The 14,449-nt window shown below is 34.2% G+C and overlaps 1 protein-coding gene across 3 annotated transcripts; it reads left to right on the top strand.

The window, feature by feature from the left end:
- Nucleotides 1-7,693: 7,693 nt before the first annotated feature.
- Nucleotides 7,694-12,889, top strand: LOC104887288 (hypothetical protein). 3 transcript variants are annotated; one of them, XM_048638453.2, is made up of 5 exons: nucleotides 7,694-7,953; nucleotides 8,697-8,766; nucleotides 9,216-9,349; nucleotides 10,019-10,471; nucleotides 12,150-12,290. In XM_048638453.2, the coding sequence occupies exons 2-5, from the start codon at nucleotides 8,740-8,742 to the stop codon at nucleotides 12,235-12,237; spliced, it is 702 nt and encodes a 233-aa protein (XP_048494410.1). In that variant the 5' UTR covers nucleotides 7,694-7,953; nucleotides 8,697-8,739; the 3' UTR covers nucleotides 12,238-12,290. The 3 variants fall into 3 exon arrangements, with proteins under 3 accessions (XP_048494410.1, XP_048494409.1, XP_010670202.2); XM_048638452.2 differs by having other exon boundaries at nucleotides 7,700-7,953; nucleotides 9,216-9,268; nucleotides 12,133-12,889; XM_010671900.3 differs by having other exon boundaries at nucleotides 7,703-7,953; nucleotides 12,133-12,889.
- Nucleotides 12,890-14,449: the final 1,560 nt, after the last annotated feature.

The raw sequence follows: 14,449 nt of genomic DNA, 5'->3' as shown, positions 1-14,449 counted from the left end.
TTTGTTTTCATTTTAAAAGAACAATTTAACTTCACAATTTCTCACAACTTCAATACTACTCTCATCTTCTCTACTTCCTTCCTCTAAGAAAAATCTCATTTAAGAAAAAAAAAAAGTAAAACTTAGAAAAGTAATTAGTAAGTAAGAAATTCATCAAAAAAAAAACATACAAAAAAAGGATTTTAGTGAGTAATTAAGTGAATTTAAAAACTCACTTAGAAACTATGAAAATCACCAAAGAAAAAAGTAGAAAACTTTCCAAAGGAAGTGCATCATTGAGTTAGCAAGGTAAAATTAAGTCTTTTTTATTCTTCTTAATTATATTTTTGATCATATACTAACTTTCTCTTGGTTTTCTCTTATCATTTGTTAATCTTTATAGAGTGATTTGGGTATGCGAAAGTCCCAATAGGTTCCCAACCGTAATCACCCCACCTAGAATAGTTAGCTCTAATGAGGAGACTCTTAGGAAATATGTGTTTATGTGATTTTTTCTTAATCAAGTTGTTATTCATCACCAAAAACATATATTCATAAAAAAAAATTCAAGTAGAGTTGTGTATAAACATCTCCATAAAAATCAAATGTGATGTTGTAATTATGATCAGTTTCAATTTCATACTTCATTTCATTTTTCGTCTGTATTATATACATATTTTATAGGATGTAATATAAATCTATAAATTTTAAGATGTTTCCAGCAACTGGGCTTTGGAATTTCTAAAAACTAAACGTCGTATACTTAATTAAAAACCATGCAAAATTGTTGTGAAAAACTGATTTTGTCCAATACCACATAAGATTGTTCTTTCAATAAAGTTCAAAATAAACTTATTTAAATAAAACTAAAAATATCAAATTAAAAGTAGACATCGGTATATTTCCAAAAACATAAAAATCATGTTCATATGAATTTTGAACCAATTTTATCTCATTTTTACAAAACCGTTCATGCAAATCACTAAATACCAGAAAACTGATTTTCTATTCAGTTTAGAAAATAGATAAAAGGAATCTTAAAAACGTCAAATTTAAGTGAAATTTTTAGTCTAGTCCTTCAAGGTATATAGAATGTTCATTCCAAAATTCACTTCAAATTAAGCTCAATAAGTTAAATTTCAAAGAAGAAAATTTGGATAAAGGTCCTTTTTTAATCGGTTTTAGTATAAAATTCACCATAATTCGAGTTGTCACTAAAAGGTTGTGAAATTTTGACACAGTAGAATGAACTTACTAACCTATCTATAGGTGTATGACATGCTTAATTTAACGCTCTATATAGAAAATTATTAATTTTATAAGTCAGTACAAGAACAAAAGTGTAATCTAGAAAATAAAATAAAGTGATTAACTCAAGTTTCATAAGAAATATTTTCTTTTCACACGAAAATGTCAAATAAAAGTCATTAAATTTTAATTTTCTCTTAAAATGACTCATCTTTTATTAGTAAGTAAAAATCAATAAAAATCATCATAAAAAAATCAAATTAAAGAAGTCAATTGATCTTTAACTTTCAAAGTTTTCAAATAGACATAAATTCAAAAGCCCATTCAAAACTATAAAGATCAAGGAGAATCATGGTAAAGATCAAGATTGAAGATTTGTATAGACCATAGAATTTGTACATTTTGTTGTAATAATAGTTTCTTTGTAAATAGTTATTACATCACGCATTAATAAAAAAAATATGGAGATGTTTATGCATAATTTTCATAATAATTCCACAATTCTTTTTGGATAAAATGAGCAACCAAGGTTACAAATATTGCATGTTGGACCTAATATATCATCATATATGAATTAAATGACCCAATCTCATTTAAGAGAAAAATTGCAAATCTAACTAAGTTGAATTGTATGATGGTCCATTTTACATTTTCAAAATTGTTCTCCATAATCTTTGAATGGATCAATTATATAATTTGACATAATTAGAAAGGTAATTGTGATCTTCTAACTAATTTTAGGTTGTTTCACGTGTCTCACTTTAAATGATCAAATTCCAATTAGCCAAACACAATGTCAAAATTTCATCTCAAATTGATCATCTTGCTAAAATGACTTAATAATCTTCAATTGAGATTATTTATCCTCCGTCTACAAGCCTTTAATTAGGAAGCATGTCTCTTTTAAAAAAAATCTTAAGTTTAATCACTAATCAAGGTGATTACTTCAATTCCAATTCAATCACTAATTACGGTGATTACTTTCATCATATTTTATTGCTAATTAGGGTGATTATTTCAAACATTGATTAATCACCAATCAGCACTAGTTGGAAAAAGCCCATCTGAAGCGGTCAAAATCGAGCTTATTGATGCAGTTTTGGTCCGCATCAAATGGACTCGCAGCAGATCCAATATATTTACTGATCCGGTCAGTTAATCATACTAACTGATGTGGTTTTGCTTCAAAACCGCAGCTGATTATTGAATTTCATATCAAAAAAAAGTGCAGACATGTAGGCTGCAGGTCTGCACATTTCACATCTCACTCCCATATTCTCACCGTATATTTGGAATACATTATTCAAGTCCCAAAATATAACAAAACATATATATATATATATAAATAATACATTATACATAGAAACGAAAATTATACAAAAATGAAACTAAACATAAATACATAGAAACAACATTTTAATATGAATAAAGAAAATTACACAAATATACAAAAATAATAATTTAACATATAAACAGAAAATTACAATATATAAAATTTACCACTTATACAATATATATGAAAAAGAAAACAAAAATTAGAACCCCTAAAAATATATACTTTATTCATATCAGAAAAATAGAATGTGGGTACATATAACATCTTCCTCAATCATACAAGTATCAAGAACAAAAATTAGAACCCTTAAAAATAACAATTTAACATATAAACAGAAAATTACTATATATAAAATTTACCACTTATACAATATATACAAAAAAGAAAACAAATATTAGAACCCTTAAAAATATAAACTTTATTCATATCACAAAAATAGAATGTGGGTATTAACATCTTCCTCAATCATACAAGTATCAAGAACAAAAATTAGAACCCCTAAAAATAACAACTTAACATATAAACATCTTCATCAATCATACAAGTATCAAGAACAAAAAGAAATAGACCCGAATTAGAATGTGGGTCACCCGAATTTGAGGAGAGAGAATAAGCTAATAAAGTTGTGTATTGTGGGTAAAGTTCAGCAGGAACATTGTTCTTAGATATGCCGGAATAATGTGGAGGAAAACGAAAATGGACCAGACTAAATCCAGACTAAAGCAAACCAAACGAAAATGGAAGCCGAAAAAAAGAAATAAAAACCTACACCCAAAACCAGATCTAAAACTAAATCCCAAAAACGAAAAAAAAAACACCTATAACCAGATCCAAAATCTAATCCCATAAAAACTCAAACGAATCAATTTCTTGTGTACATATCTTCGATTCTTCGTTCTTCTTTTCGCTCTTCATTTTGTTTCTTCGTTCTTCATTTTCGATCTTCATTCATCTCACTTTCATGGGGGAGACTCTGATCCGTGTGGCCTTTACGCCATTTTGTTCTTCGTTCTCGTTTTGTGGGGGAGGAGTAGAGAGGAGAAAGAGAGAGAGACATGTGGGGGCGTTTATGAGAGGAGAGAGGAGGAGCTGAGTGAGAATTTGGGTTAGGATTTGATCTGCGGTGAGGGAGGAGTAGAGAGGAGAGATTATTAGGGTTTGATTTTTTTAATGAGGGAGGAGAGAGATTAGGATCGCTTGGTAAATGAGAGTTGATCAATGCGTTGGGCCTTCATCAACGCGTTGGGCCTGTACAAAGACCGTGTTATTTTGGGACTGTACAAAGAAGCTCGTTTTTCTTTTGAAAAAAATATAAGAAAATCTGATGAGGTCCTAGAAACCGCATCAGATTGAAAAAAAACGCATCAATTTTTTAATCTGATGTTGTTCACAAGAGGACCGCATCAAATTTTCCTCTCAACTTTCCTTCCCAACTTTTTTAATTGATTTTTTGATGCGGTTTTGTAAAAATCGCATTTGTTACTAACTGACAGATAAGGTTTTTTCCACTAGTGTAGGGTGATTATCTTAACTTTTCATCATATTAATCACTAATTAGGGTGATTATCTTAACCTTCCTTGAAGTTCAATCACTCATTAAGGTGATTATCTTAAGCATTGGTTAATCACTAATTAGGGTGATTACCTTAACCTTTCTTCATATTTAATCACTAATTAGGGTGATTATCTGCAACCTTTTTTATTTAATCACTAATTAGGATGATTATCTTAAACCATTTCTAATCACTAATAAGAGTGATTATCTGCAACCTTTTCTATTTAATCACTAATTAGGATGATTATCTTAAACCATTTCTAATCACTAATAAGAGTGATTATCTAATCCCCATTTCTCCTTCAAAAAAAAAAAAATCTAATCCCCATTTCTATCACTAATTAGAGTGATTACCTCATTTCTAATCAAATTGTCTAATTCTAAAGGTGAACTTTTCATAATCTATTTTGCTTTCTTTCCTTTTCATCCCTAATGAAATTGGCCATTTAGGATGAGACATAGATCGAACTATGATGGTTTTGATCCATGAGTGGATTTCAATCTCGCAATGATTGGTACATAGTGCAACTTCGGTGCTCAAATCTACCATGTACATATGATATATTTGCCCTAAAAAAAAAAGTTGTTGCTGTATATATGTGCAAATTATGTAATTTTCTTTCTTTTGAACAACCATGATCACTTTAAAATGGAAAATAACGCATTTAGTAAGAGCCCGTTCTTTAGAACAAAAGAGGAGACGAGTTCCAGACGTTCGCACCTCTTAGCCTAAACCCCGAAAATTTTCTCATGGTATGAAGACCAGTTTTTCAAAAAAAAAAAGCCTTATCCATATGAAGTCATCATCTTTCTAAATGATATTTTTTGAAATTGATTTTAAAATAATTTATTAAATAAATTTGTCCATATTCAGATCTTAATAGGGTGGTGAATTCAAAGTTTTCTAAGCTCATAGTCCAATGAGAGACTTTTATGGGATTCAGACTTTAATTAAGACAATAAAAAATCAGATACCACAACCATATGTAAGAATTCTTCATATAGTTATTCGACCATCGATAGATATCGAAACAGTCCTATTAAGTCCAAAATTCGCCATGTTTGGTCCTTAAAGTTCCAAGTAACCCTCCTTTGTTAGCAAAACAAACATACAATTAATTCTCAAATTATCATATATCACCATAATCACTTATCTGCTAGACAACTAACCAAAATTAACACTAATCAAAATTCACACAACGCGAAAATAACTGTTTTCTGACAAAACTCATAGTACATAACCTAGAACAAACTAATTAATAGAACCAAAAACAAGATCATCACAACCCATTAAAACATAGGCTAAAGGAAAAATGTACATATAGATAAACTCGACAAACCAACCTAAAGAAATTACAGATGGAAAACCATCCACAGATCTAAAATAAGATGATGTTGTTAAAGATTCAGGCTGAAATCAGATAAAAAAAATCAACCGAAGAGAAAAGAAAATTGTTAAAAGAGAAGAGAAAATAAGTTAAGGCTGGAAGCCACCTCCGGACGCACACGATGGTGAACTATGATAGGCACCCAACTATTGTGGTTGGAGTCGAGGAAAGCAGCATCAGAAGCGTCGACTTGGCCTTGAAAGAAAGTGAAGATGACAACACCAATAGAATGATGGGGGTATAGCGGCAAAAAACCAACAACATTTGGAGTAAAGAAATCACCAAATCAGCAGTGACATCCTTTGTTATCAAAAAAAAGGAATTAGGCAAAGAGAAGAGAAGAGACAACCACATAGATGACAAATAGGAGTCTAAGAGAGGCTGATTGAGGAGATAGAACGAGAGGTAGTGGAAGGGGGCTAAGGTTTTCTAGGATGAAGATGTGGGTGGAGTGGGTGGTTATTAGGTTATTGGAGACGACGGACTATAAGGTCAAAGGGGGAGAAAGAGAAAAATATGCTCAATAGATTAAAAAAATAGGAGGGAAATCACATTATAGAAATGTTTATGCCTTTTTATCAGGGAACGGGAGACTAGATAGTCAATTTGTTGTCCATTACCTATATATGGGGCGATGATTTTGTATTTTCGTGGCCCATGATCTCAAATTTATGCAATCAAAATACCAAACTCGAAGCCAACTCTTGATTTGTGCGACGCTTGTTGCCCATAAAGAACAAAAGGGCAACGAATCATTGAATGTTTCCCAAACCCTTATTAAAGTGTAACGAAATAAATTTTCGTTGCCTAAACTGAAAAGGTCGTCGCCCAAAAATGTTTTTCTTGTAGTGTCTCTTCCTCATAGCCTTCATCTATCAATTCCCTCTCAAGGCGGCGCCCGTCATGAGAGGAAGGCTTGTTCGTTCTTATAGGGTTGTCGTCCTAGTCGTGGCCAATAACCCTTCCAGGACACTTAGTTTGAGAATTGTTAACTGGTTGCGGGAGGCCATGGCATCAAACATGCTTTGACTGCTTGGAACTGTTCAGGGGTGAACTGTACCATACCCGAGGATGGTGTCCTTAGGGTGGGACTTGCTGGAGTCCTCATGCCATAGTCTGTAAGTGATTCAGGATTTTCATCCTCTACTGCCACGAAAACTAGATCAGGGTCGGTAATGACACTGTCATACTTAGATGAACTAGGGCATCGCCTGGGCCCACGTTGCCGGTAAGATTGGGGTCCGTGCCCTCCTTCTAGCGTCAATTGTTTTGGGTATGAAACTGTGGATATCAAGGGTTGGCGGTCGTTGAAGGGATGACATGGGTTGGCAATGTCGGTATGCCGATGTATTTTGTCGGTGTACCTGCACAAGTAACAAGGATAATTGACCTTTGAAGGGTTGTCGATGCAACTCATTCCGCTACCTAAGTAAGACAAGGTTTGTCAAGATAATGTACAGATAAGGTAATTAGGGTTAGAATGAATGTACCTTTGGAACAATGTGGTGGTCTATTTATAGGCGATGAACAGTAGGTCGGTTCCTTAATATGGAATCCTCTACGTACACGTATATATAGTAAATCGACCCATACACGTAAACATCGTTGTTTGGTACTTCTGTCAGACCGACAAATATGATTCATTCTCGAGCGGGCTTGTTAGGCTGGCAAGTCTAACCTTGTCGGCCCATGGTGTAATGATCAACACGACATCCTTTTCAGAAGTTACCTGGTGACCGGCATATGTAGATGGCCGACATATATCATGACAATTATCCGTCAAGGGTTTATAAGGTCCCGTACAATAAGATTCCGTTAAGTGGTAGTCATTCCAAAAGAAAAAAGTAGTCCATCTTGGTATTTATATAAAATTTTGGACAAACTAAATATTTATTTTTAAAAAGGTCACGAAGTATAATATTTATTGCCAAATTTCTTAATTACTTGAAATAATTATACAAGAAATTCAATCTTGATAACAAATTTACATGCGTGCATATAAAGCTAGTCTACAGAGACTAGATTTCTAAGGATAGGAGTTAGCTCAAGTGGATAGAGCGCTTCCTCTTGGCCCTTGAGGTCAAGGGTTCGATCCTTAACCCTAGCATGATGTTGGGGTATTTCCTTAGCATGCTATGCATGCCTTACTAGCTGGTGTTTGCTAATAGCGTGGTAGGGATTAGCCTTTTGACTGACTTAATTTCCTAATAAAAAAAAAAAAATAGAGACTAGATTTCTAACTTGGTCGAGCTCTGCTCGCTCGTCGAAACACGTTTCACCCACCACGCGCTTCGAGCTCCCCTTCTTCCCCCTCCAAAGAAAAAGAGCTTTAAAAAGTTAGTTTTTATCCACCTCCTCCAAACCTCTAATCAAATCCAAATCCTCAATTTTCATCTCCCTCACCCTCACTCTTCCTCTCTCCTCCCACCACTCGGCGGCAACTCCAGGTATCCTCCTCAGCTTCATTTCCTCTTTCTCTCTCCTCCCTTTTAGATTATTGCATTCCAATTTCTTTGCTTTTTTTCTCTAATTTGTTTTACATTGCTCGTAAGTTTTAAAGAATATATTTGCCCTCATTTATTAATTCTGGTTGTAGTTAACATTTGAAACTCTGGCTTGTTATCTTGGTAATTCACAAAAAGGCTGAATATAATTATATAAGTAAATCTTTATTTACGTAGAATTAGGATTATTGGTAAAGTTGAAATATTTGAGAGGGAAATGTTAATTATAGGTAGGGATTACATTGAGAAACATAATGAACAAATTTAGGGTGTCATAATAATTCTTGATAAAGTTGGTGGGTATTTTGTAGTTTTGAATATTATCTTGTTATCAAGTTGTTTGGATTTGATAACTTAGTGAAGATTGCCAATTAGAAGAAATATACTTTTGTGAAGTGATTGATAAGGAAGAGTGCGGTAGTTTTTTATGTTTGTTGTTGTTAATTTGAGTTTTTGAAGATTATATAGGAGTACTAGTTTGTAGTATAATCTTTGGTTGCTCAATCCATTTAAATGCAACTTTTTATGAGGCAATTGCGCGAATGCTCTCCACGATTTGCTTTACATTTGAAGCTATATCAACAATCAAACCATCATTTATTTTTAATTCATTCTTGAGTATTTCCTAGATGAGCCTCTTAATATTTGTCTGCTTGTATTAGCTCTTTAACTATTTTTGTTAACAGGTCCTTGAACTGGGTAAATGGTTTACTGTTTGACGTAGATGAAATGGTTTTGGTGACCCATCATACACAGGTAAGAGATTTTTAATTATAGAAATTGTGGTTATTGAATTTTTTTTGTAATTTAAAACATTAGTGTGAATCTAATCAACTAATAGAGATAGTGTGTGACTAACTTTCGCTGTATGACAACTAATGAAGAGATATCAAAGAGAACAGGTAAAAATAAAATCAAAGAATCACCTAGGTTGATGTACTTATACTTTATAGGCCTTTTTCACCAATTGACACATAAATAATTTAAACGGAAGTATCCTCCCCCAATAAGAATTGGTTAGTTAGACCCTATTTTATATGATCGAATTCAAGTTTATAGCTACTTCATCTGAATGTTGTCATGTGATTACGCAGACAGTTTAAAAGATATGGCTTTGGAGGCTAAAATGTGGTGGTGTGTGTTTGTATGTGTATATATGATCTTTTGTTTTATATTCATCTGAATTTCCTTTTTTTTTACTCCAGAGTTATTGTGCTGCAGTTCCTCTAAGAACTTTATCGTGGAGCAAAGGAATAAGGTTAAGGCAAAATATTGTCCGATTTCAAACGATTTTACAAACTGATAGGTGTATCTCACTAAAGCATGCTTTTCCTTTGAGGTGAATGTCCTGCCCTTTTATCTATCATTTAGGCAACTTCTCATGAAGCATCAGAGTATCATTCAGGCTATTATGCTACGTTTCACTATTGTTACTCTCTCGTCTCTTCTTATTTCTGCATGTTCTGTGATATTAAACATGAGAATACACACTAGACGTCCATAATGCATTATTTGAATAAAACAAGGAAAAGTAGGGACTGAGAGACTAGAACTTGTGTTGTTTCAGTTTTCGTCCTGTTGGCTTCTTTTAATGTCGTGAACCCTTATAAAGAGTAAAAGGGAAATACATTTTAGTGACTGAAACTGAGAGGATTTCTTATTTTTGTTCGAATAAGCCATTAAAGTCAAATAATCCTATAGGTCTTCTCAGATTTTGGTGCTAATTTAAGTCCAATATATTAAATTTCACATTTGTATTACAGCCTATTCTTGAAGAGATAAAGTATGTCAGGCTTGAGATTTCAATTTTTCAGGTGTACAATGTGTTAAATGTATATCTTTTTCCCTTGTGTGCACATTGATGCACATTGGAATATAGCACATGTGGTAATTAGGTTATGTATATAACTAATACCTCTTGAATTACTTGTGGACGAGTTAAAAACTCTTTTTCTCATGGTCCCTGAATTGTTAATGCTAAGTTTACTCAAGTTGTTTACTGCTGCAGGCCAGTACTGAAATGTGTGCGTGAAGCTAACAGAAAATCATTACAAATTTCATCCTTCAAAGGAAATATCCAAAATGAGAAAACAGAAGATGCGTCAAATAAACCAACATCACCTAAAAGCTCAGTCAAAGTCTCTTTCCTCCCACAAGAAAGGGAGGAAAACCTAACAGAGTCTCTCGCAGCCCAGGATACGCCACTACCTTGTGCGTCTGAACCAAACAATACAATATCGCAATATCAGTCTATACATGGATTGTTCTCAAAATGGTTGAGTCTTCTGCAAACAGGAGCAGCAGCCGAAGCTGGAAATGATATCTTGGAAAGGCCACCTCAATTAGACCATCTGCCAGAACAAAAAGCAACCAAGTCTAAGGAAAGAGGTCAGATTCTAAAGTTGGTTATGTGCTACTTTCTGGGGCTGGATGCAACAATAACGGTTCCACTACTAATATTGTAAGTATATGGTTTATGTTTGAAACTTTCTGTTGCCCCAAACTCTTATCGCTTTTTGTGATTTTCATTTTTGTTACACATCCGCAAGAAAAATACAAAATCCGTTACTATTGTTATAAGTACCTGACTATTGTAGGAGTTTAGGCGATCCACTGGGTTATAGCGTGCTATGAACTCCTGCAACTCAAGATCTTACTCAAATTCATAGGAGCCACTTGGTATCCATAGGTTATTACATCTTAAACTAGTTATTCAAATTACAACCAGTTCCAAAATATTTACTAAAATTTAACTATTAAGTTACAAAACAAGAAAACTTAGTTTAACGTTTTCATTATGTAATTGCCGTGTCCTCACCGCGACATGTAAATAGAGTAAGCCAAAACACACGCAAGCAACCAACAAGACCACCACCCTATTTACCTGTAGATAAGCCGACAGTTTCAGCAAATACAAAACATACATGGTCAAGATAGCGGAGCAAATACAAAACATACATGGTCAGGATACACGCACAGGGAAAGAAATATAAAGATTTAAGCTAAGCCATATATCTAGTTCGGTTCCCGTTCTCTGTAGTGTACTACCTTCAGCTACCATAGTACTTGTGTTCTGGAATAGTATTACAGCACCTCACTGAGATCCCGTCAGTTATAGTAACTCATTGAAATCCCCTCAGTTATAATAGTTATAATAATTTACTGAGTCCCCTCAGCTTTAATGCTACACTATCGCCTCAGTTAGTTTGATACACTGAGATCTCCTCAGTATAGTTCTCTGAGATCCCCTCAGAAATGATTTACTGAGTTCCCATCAGCATATGTCGACATTCCATTGCATTGTAGGAAATCTGTTATGGCCTTAGAATACTTCTACTCTATAACATGACATAACGTGCTGGAGATTTGTAAGCATTTAACTGTGTTACATATACAAATGATCTATCTATGCTACCTGATGCAGAACTATACTTAATAAGTTATTTAGGTAACTTTATCCAACTCTCGTACATGGTTTAAGTAGTCTTTGCTAGACTACGTAGTTAAGAGTCAAGTCCTTAGAATGTAAGTAAACTTACAATTTGACTAACTAATCTGAAATTGTTTAACGTAATTATATTCAGTAAGGCTTGGTTCAGAGTTTTCCCTTTTATCATTTAAGCTAATTTACTGCTCTTAAGATTAGATTATGCCGATTATTTAGGTTAAAGATTGTCAAGCTATTTAGGTCACCTTCCTGTAACCTGTAGCTATGAAGTCATGGCGTCAATGATCGAGTACATACTCATATATTTCAGTCCAACATCTTTCCAACTCAATACATGGTTGAATATAATTACTATTTACTATGCAAGTTCGCAAGTTCACAACAAGAATACTTTACTATTTACCTAGATTGTCAAGCTATTTAGGTCACCTTCCTGTAACCTGTAGCTATGAAGTCATGGCGTAAATGATCGAGTACATACTCATATATTTCAGTCCAACATCTTTCCAACTCAATACATGGTTGAATATAATATACTTTACTGTTTACCTTTGTTTTCTTCTGTACTGATATGAAGTAGCATTGGTGATGCATAAATTTTTTACATGGTTGGCTATAACATTGTTATGTTAATGTACTATCTTCTTAGTTGTGACTTTTCTGATGTTCTGTAGCATTCCTCTCTACCTAGCTGTGAATGTCAAGTATGGCGGCCAAGTTTCACGAGAATTGACTCCCTTGTGGATCGTAGGTCCCCTGATTGTAGCTCTTTATGTTAAGCTGCTTCGGGGGATTTTCGCTCTATATGTTTTCTCCTTCAAGCAATCGGTTAAGGTGGTAAAAAACCTGCCAACATACTACTCAATAGCATGCAACTACTTAGCTGAAGGTAAGCTTCAAGCTCAATTTTGGCAACCATTTATCAATGTAAAAGGCATGGACCACAAAGAGCTGTCAACAAGCAAATGGAAGGTAGTTCAAGAGTGGATGTATGAGAAGTACCTTGATTTCGTGGAATCGATCTGGCCACACTATTGCAGAACAATAAGGTTTTTGAAGAGAGCTAATCTTATGTAATACTTATATGGTTGTACCAATGGGTAAGTGTTCTGGTTCGAAGGGATTGGGCTAAATTCAGACGATTGTGAATATGAGGTGCATCTCCTAGTGAACCTACCATCTTCCGGCTCTCATTCTCTTTCATCTTGTTGTGCGTCTTCTGCAGTACACTGAGGATCTTAGGCGAAGTTTAATGTACCCCTTTGTTATTAATATTTATTTTTAGAGGTTTATGTTCTAAATTTTTTTGCGCCTTCATATTGTGGAGGATTTCATTTTGACTTTAGCCATCAGTATCAGTAATTCACTCCTATGGAGCTCAAAAATCACCCCCTAAGATATTTGAATGAGCAAAGCTTGGTTTATGTTTCATTTCTGCTTTTGGTTTGATCACAGTAGTGTGATTTCAGTCAAAACTTAAATGTTCGCCTTACCCCTGTTCTGCATACTTGTTAAGTTGATGCTTGATATAGCAAGGGTGCAAGAACCTTAAATAAAAAGCAAATGAGATTGTATATTGTTACAAGGACAAAAGGGAAAATGATATACTTCCTCCGTTTTTTATTAGATGTTATACTTTTCAAATCACGAACTCTTAGGTAATTGTTGGAGAAGAGAGAGATAGAGAGAATGAAAAACAAAAGGGTCTTATGTGAACATGTGATAGGAGAAAGATAGAGAGAAGTTATTACCCAAAATAAAAGTGTAACATCTAATTTAAAACTTCCTAAAGTAGAAAGTGTAACATCTAAAAAAAAACGGAGGAAGTAAATATATCAGGTAGTTTCATATTTGGTTGTAGGGATGGGCAAGGGTATGGTCTGGGTCGGGTCTAGGTGGACCCTAGACCCGGACCCTAATTTTTTTGTAGACCTGGACCCGGACCCTAAGGGCCTGAAAAAATTGGACCCAGACCCAGACCCAGACCCAGACCCTTAGGGTCTGGAGGGTCTAGAGGGTCTGGAGGGTCCAGGCCTAAATTCTTTATTTTGCCAAATTTTCAGCATTATTAATATCAATAATCATCTGAAATTCGCATGAAACAAACACAAAAATTGAAAAAAACGAAACAAACACAAAAATTGAAAAAAGCGAAACAAACACAAACTTATAAATTGAAAAAAAACGAAACAAACACAATTCACAAACATATAAACTGAAAAAAAACGAAACAAACACAGACATACAAACTGAAAAAAAAACGAAACAAATATAACTTACATAAGAGTTCAGAATGGGTGTTTTGGTGTTTAATTTAGGTTTTAGTCTTTTAGAAAATCAATTTATTTTTTTAAGAAAAATATAAAAATGTATATATTAAATAAGTTTAGGGTCTAAGGGTCGGGTCTGGGTCCAAAATTTTAAGACCCGGACCCGGACCCTAAAAAATTCACTTGGACCCAGACCCGGACCCGGACCCTTAGGGTCTGAAAAAGTTGGACCCAGACCCTTAAATTAGGGTCTGGTCCAACAGGGTCCAGGTAGGGTCCTGGACCCATGCCCATCCCTATTTGGTTGTGGTGTTTTTGGAAAAGCTTTTGTCCTTGTGTGACAAATAGAGTTTGGAGTTTTTTTTTTAGCCAAAAAGAAAGAAACCACAGAGGAACCCAATTAACAGGCCACCCTAAAGCATCCTTACGGATGGTCTTGGAAAAAGCAATATCAGGAGATTCAAACCAATAACAGAGATTAGAAGTGGAATGGCCATAATGTGCCATCCAGTCGGCAGCAAATAGATTTTCTAAAAACATGCTGAATATGATACTTATCAAATTTTCTCAAATCATCAGCTGCATCATTAATGAGAGCATTAATAGACCAGGGAATTTTCTAGATTCTTTTGATAGCTTGAATAACCGAGAGATTATCACCCTCAATTGTAATATTATTAGCCCCCAGATACAGAGCTCCCCTTATACCTTCTCTTAGACC

Source organism: Beta vulgaris, chromosome 2, assembly GCF_026745355.1.
Source record: "Beta vulgaris subsp. vulgaris cultivar EL10 chromosome 2, EL10.2, whole genome shotgun sequence".
NCBI lineage: Eukaryota > Viridiplantae > Streptophyta > Magnoliopsida > Caryophyllales > Amaranthaceae > Beta > Beta vulgaris.
This window is presented reverse-complemented; position numbering and strand designations above follow the sequence as displayed.

What these genes read in the sequence shown, in the direction of transcription:
- LOC104887288 (XM_010671900.3), top strand. Translation starts at nt 8,740, where the DNA reads ATGGTTTTGGTGACCCATCATACACAG. An exon ending in TGGTGACCCATCATACACAG is followed by an intron (nt 8,767 to 9,215) that starts GTAAGAGATTTT and finishes TTTTTACTCCAG; the next exon opens with AGTTATTGTGCTGCAGTTCC. An exon ending in ACGGTTCCACTACTAATATT is followed by an intron (nt 10,472 to 12,132) that starts GTAAGTATATGG and finishes GATGTTCTGTAG; the next exon opens with CATTCCTCTCTACCTAGCTG.